This window comes from Ursus arctos, unplaced genomic scaffold (genome assembly GCF_023065955.2).
Source record: "Ursus arctos isolate Adak ecotype North America unplaced genomic scaffold, UrsArc2.0 scaffold_5, whole genome shotgun sequence".
In the NCBI taxonomy this organism is placed as follows: Eukaryota; Metazoa; Chordata; class Mammalia; order Carnivora; family Ursidae; genus Ursus; species Ursus arctos.
In genome coordinates, this window is record NW_026623067.1 from 12,611,228 (window position 1) to 12,617,271 (window position 6,044).

Consider the following 6,044-nt stretch of genomic DNA (forward strand, 5'->3'; position numbering starts at 1 on the left):
ACAAGTCATCTGAGACTTTGGGTGATATCTGCTCAGAGAGGCTTTACATTTGCTCTTTGCAAATGGCAAAGGCTTGTAGTAATCATGCTGTGTTGCTTCAACTTTATGTGTCACTTGACCCAGTTGGTTGTTCGAAAACTAGTCTGGATGTTGCTGTAATGGTATTTTATAGATGTACTTACAAATACAGTAAGTTGGTTTTAAATAAGGAAGATTTTTTTCAGTATTGAGTGTGGGCCTCATCGAATAAGTTATAAGCTTTAAATACAAAAATTGGTTCCTTGGAGAAGAAGAAATTCTACCTGAAGTCTTTACCATGGAAATCCTACCTGGATTCCAGGCTCCATATGGAATTTGAATTCAAGATTAGAACATTGGTCCTTACCTGAATTTGAGGACAGCTATCTTGCCTTACATATTTCAGATATGCCACCTTTCATAGTCACATGAGGTAATTCCTCAAAATAAATCTATAGGTGTATGCATAGGAGTGTGTGTGTGTGTGTGTGTGTGTGTGTGTGTGTGTGTCTGTGTGTGTGTGTGTGTGTGTCTGTCTGTCTGTGTGTGTCTGTGTGTCTGTGTATCTTATCAGTTCTGGCCAGTCCTAAGGGTTTACTTGCTTCAAGTTAACACACTCTTTACTGGTTGACCTAAGTCCCTTGATCTGTAGCAGATAGAGAAATGGCCTTGAGGATTGAAGGACCAGAACTTTCCCAGTCCAGAGAAGTCAGCAAGCCTGCTTGAAACCACCTAGGCTCTTTGATTAGCCTAGCAATTTTCTTAGCAAAATGTTTTCTTTCTTTAGATCACATCAATTTTTATATTAACGTCCCTTTGAGTATCTAAACACGTGCCCTCCTGTGCAGAAGGAACAGGGTATTCCTACATACCAGGAAATGGGAACCAGAACCTGGAGCCCAACCCCACCCCCACCCCAACACCAGCACTAAGATAACGAGAAATGTTGCAGACCACTGCACTGCCTTTACTGCTTACGCTAAACCACTTCAAAAATCCCGGGGATAGGGAGAAACCGCAGAGCTGGCCTTTGGACAAGAATCTGCCTTCTCCCCAGTTTGCTGGCTTCATGAATGAAGCTCAAATTCCTTTCCAATCAAGACACATCTCTTGAGTAATGATATTTCCAGCAATGGGCAGCCAGCCAAACTTGGGTTTGGTAACAAGCATGCTCACTGTGTGTGAGCCCTGAACTCTGCTTTTGGTTCCTTGGTTTGTGAGACTGTTAAAAGCTCTGCAAAGTCTCTCTCTCTCTCCATGGAATCTCTGCAGTAACTGGGAAACATCCCCATGATGAACACAGCACAAAATATGGGCCCTCAATCTGACTCTACTCTTTCTACATGGCCCCTTTATACTTCCTTGACTTAGAGCAGGCTTTCTTATATTTATGTATTTTTTGTAGCTGTTTTCAGTGGGAGGGCTGTCTAAATTACATATTCCAACATTGCCAGAAGCAGAAATCCCATGTATGTAGCTTTTTGAAGTACTGTTTCAATTGTTTTAGTGATCTACACAGGAATTCTCTTTCTCAACTCAGCTTTATTGAATTACATGTATTTTTATTAGCTCCATCTTGAAATCACTTACTCTACATATTTGTCAAGGTAAATTCCTTGACTTTCTTCTTTCTCCTTTTCTTTTTTTTTTTGTTTCATTTGTGTCTGTTTTTCGTGTAATTTATTTATTCACATTTGCTCTTTTTTGCATTTTAGTTTTTATAATGCTTTAATTTGAACCCTCGTTTTATTACACTATTAGACTTCTTCTTTTGTAACTTTTAGGGTCATAAATTATCCTCCTTTTACCTCTTGAGCTGCATTGATCAATTTTGTTATGTATCCTTTCAGTATTCAAGAATGAATAACGTATCATTTCTCTTACATTACCTCATCAATAAGTTATATTAGAAAGTATTTCCAATTTCAAAAATGTTGAAGCTTTCTTCTCTTGTTTTCAATTGCTTCTGTATTTTCATAGAAGCTTATGAATGTGATCGTGTAGAAACACTTCTGCTTATTTCTTTAGAAACATTATGAACTCCTCACCCAAGTCAACTTTCTCAAGGTTCCAAGTTTCTAAATGGTCTAAATGTACATGTGAACAAATGTATATTCTGTAACTCAAGGTTGAAAATAATTTCTAATATGTACTTTAAATTAAAAGTTTAAGTATTTTGTCCAATAATAAGTAATCTTTTTTTTTAAAATAATGGCTTTATTGATCTATCATTCACATAGCATATAATTCACCAATTTAAAGTGTACAATTCAATGGTTTTTAGTATATTTACAGATCTGTGCAACAACCCCACAATCTAAGTTAGAATATTTTCATCACCCCTGCAGGAAACTCTGTGCCCATTAGAAGCATTCCTTGTTTCACCCCTCCCTACCCCACTCACTCCTGCCCATAGCCCTAGGCAGCTGCTAATCTATTTTCTGTCTCTATGGATCTGCCTATTCCGGACACTTCATATAAGTGGAATGATACATTATATGGTCTTTTAAGATTAGCTTCTTCCAGGGGTGACTGGTTGGCTCAGTCAGTTAAGGGTTTGAGAGCTTAGTTCATGATTTCAGCGTCATGAGATCAAGCCCCACGTTGCGTTCTGTACTCAGCACAGAGTCTGCTTAAGATTCTCTCTAGCCCTCTGTCTCTGCCCCATTCATTCTCTCTCTCTTAAAAAAAAAAATCCCTTCTTCCATTTAGCATGGTTTCATTGTTCATCCATGTGTCATTCCTTCTTTTCTTTTTATTCCTGAATATGAGTCCATGCTATGAATATACCATGTCTTTTTATTCACTCATTGGTAGGTGGACATTTCGGTTATTTCCATGTTTTTATATTATGAATAACACTGCTGTGAATATTCACATACACCTCTTTTTGTTTGGAAAACTCTTTTCAATTCTTTGGGAGTGGAATTGCTGGGCTGTATCTTAATTCCATGTTTAACTGTTTGAGAAACTTCCAATCTGTTTTCCACAATAGCTGCACCTTTTTATGTGCCCACCAACACTGTAAGAGGGTCCCAATTTCCCCACATCCTCTCCACCCTTGTAATCATCAATCTTTTTTTTTTTTTTTTTTTAGCCAATCTAGTGAGTGTAAACTATCTCGTTATGGTTTCAATTTGCATTGATCAATGGTATGTGTTTTAAGTACACAATTTTTCCCTATAGGGGTACCAATTACTGAAATAATTCTGTGTGAATCTCCCACTAAAATCATGAATATGCTGCCTTCTGTTTATAATTTGTTTTCTTATATTGATGTTAGCCTATTTTGAGGGTTCAAAATTTTAGGGCAACTTTTTTGTTCCAGTTGTCTTAACCTTTATCATTATTGTAGTACCCTCTCCATCACAAGTCCCAGTTTTTGTCTGACAGTTTAGAAATACATTAGCTTTTAAAAAATTAGTATTTGCATATTGTAATTATGTTCAGTTGAGTGTCTTCATGCCTTCCTTGTTTTCACCTAGCTGAATTTTTTGTTTGCTTGTTTTTTACCTCATCAGTCAGTTTCTGTTCTCTGGCTCTAATTCCCAGTTTTCCCTTTCATGAGAAGCTATGAATCACACAGTTCTGTGCTGTAAGCGTCACTCATGTGCTGAGGACAGCTTCACTTTCAGTGTGATGTTTGCTGCATTATACTTGTTTGCATGTAGTTCTTAGGGAAAAAATATTTTAAAATATTTTGTTGATAATTTTAGCTCTTTTCTAGCAGAATTTTTGAGGTTTTATGGTATAGTGTAATATGACATAAAGGAATGGCCCCATATTTCTTTCTAAAAGTAGAAATCTGCAAAGAAAACACATTTTGCTATTGACACAAAAAACATGCATAAAAAAAAAAGAACTATTCAAGAAGTACTTCCAGGGATGCAAATAGGTTCAAAGGTGTGCATAGAGGAAGTAAAGTGGGGCTTCTTAAAGAATAGAGGATGGTTTTTTGGGGACTGGAGCGTTATTCATAAGATGAGAGAAACATGATTGTATTTACACATATCACTGCTTATGCTTAAACCAAATATAACTGGTGTAAAGTATGTAAAGTATGAAAATAGTATGAAATAGTGCAGATACCAAGTCTTTTGGTCTAAGGGAAGATTTGTCTAGCGTAATACAGCAAGTGTAGTTACTGTAACTGAACCTATAGATCTGAAACATTAGGAAAAATCTCTTAAAGATAGGATAATGCAAAAAAATCAAAATGCATTTTTGAGAATGATTATAAAGTAAAGATTGCCTCATCCAGGTGTATCTGTCTCAAACATGTTGTATTCCACAAGTCTAGTCATTTATCTCCTATGTTCATGAAGCTGGATGGATTGAGAGATGTCCAAAGGGACAATTCTTAGCACTCTTTCACAATTTGACCTTCCCTAAATTAAGGGTGGGACATTCTAACTGAGGCCCTTTCTGTCAGAGAAGTGTGTGAGGGCACCAGGTGTTGACAGAAATTTTGTGTTGAGAGGATTTTCTCATCTTTGCAAAGGCACAGTTCAGAAAGAATCGTTTGTAATGATTTTTGATCAGTAAAAAAGGACAGATTGCTGGATAACAATGGGAGAGAATTATAGTGATGTTCTCCAGACCTTTTACATTACGTGTATAACTTACATAAATGGTAAGGAAGCTATCACCCCAGTAAAAGAAAACAAAGCAGCTCACCAGTGCCAGGATTGTGTGGGTGGCCTTGGTTTCAGGAGAGGGTCTTGGGCTGAGGCAGGTCCTGTGGAGATGCTTCACTGTCTTGCGATGTATGAAAAGGAATTTTACCATGTACACATTGGTCGAGATCATTAGGAACACACACAGAAAGTCTCGTAAGACCATGGACCCTCGAAAGACAACTGACTGAATGTAATCAGGATTCTTCCCAATACAGTATGTCAGAGAATAGAATTTGTCAAGTTCTGTGCTGTTGTAGGGGGCCCATGTACTCATGATGACATGGATATAGATCAGCATGTTGATGATCCAGAAAGAACAGAAGGCAGGAAAAATGTATGTGCAGATTTTGGGTTTGAGCCATGCCCACCTAGAGTTGCTGGGAGTGATAATGATGGCCTGAAAAATACTCAGGAAAGATGTGGTGCAGAGGGAAAGACCCCGGGTGACTCTGTACAGGTACATCACTACCTTGCAACCAATGTCATCTAGAAAATTTCTTACTCCAAAGGCATTCATTACTTCTGGAATCCCACTGAAAAGAATTGTCATGATATTCACTAAAATCAAGTGGATAAATATCAAATCTATAGGCTTCTTTGTATGTAGCTGGACTAAGAAGGTGTTGATGAGTAACACCAGTAGCAATGTGTTTCCAATAAAACCAATCCCAATTTGAGAGAGAATGAACACTCCCAAAATAGTATCACTTGACACTATCACATTCATTGACCTCTTTACTTTGATACACTCTTCCTCAGATTCAAAAGGAACTGAAAATGGTTTGTAAACCTGATGGAAACAATTGGATCATATGGAGACTCCATGAGGTATGGTATCCTCAGCAGGAGGTCGTGCAGATGCTCTGTAAGAATATTCAGGAAAGTAAGAATTAGTTCTAGAGGTAAATATCAAGGATTATTGATGTCACTGCACAGGAATATATGGGGTTAGATAAAGCACACTTTTAATGAAAATATACGTGTAATTCTAAGAAATAAATTGAGTAATCTGAAGAAGTATTTTTTCATTAAAAGCAATATTTCAGATTGATACAGATTCCATTCATCTTCTATGTATATAGTCTGAACTTTCTCTCAAATATTTGAACGAATTTCCATCTTTTGCCATGAACAATAAAAAGCTATTATGTATTTTAATGCATATAGTAGTGTTTCTACTGTACAGGACACACATTATTGTTATAGACATTCACCAGGAGAAGACTCCATCCCCAGAGTCACACATGAACATCTGGCTCTTTAAATGCCATTCCTGACCCTGCTACACTACTTTCAAACTCCAGACCCTTCCAATGTACACGATATCAAATCACCTCCTGGGTCAGT

The 6,044-nt window shown here is 37.2% G+C and overlaps 1 protein-coding gene across 1 annotated transcript; it reads right to left on the reverse strand.

The window, feature by feature from the left end:
• Nucleotides 1-4,446: 4,446 nt before the first annotated feature.
• On the reverse strand, nucleotides 4,447-5,424 carry LOC113261937 (vomeronasal type-1 receptor 4-like). Its single transcript, XM_026508240.2, has one exon. It carries the CDS (start codon nucleotides 5,422-5,424, stop codon nucleotides 4,447-4,449), a length of 978 nt encoding a protein of 325 aa, XP_026364025.1.
• Between the last annotated feature and the right edge of the window lie 620 nt (nucleotides 5,425-6,044).

Coding starts and splice junctions, on each gene's coding strand:
- LOC113261937 (XM_026508240.2), bottom strand. CDS start 5,424: ATGAATGTGATAGTGTCAAGTGATACTATTTTGGGAGTGTTCATTCTC.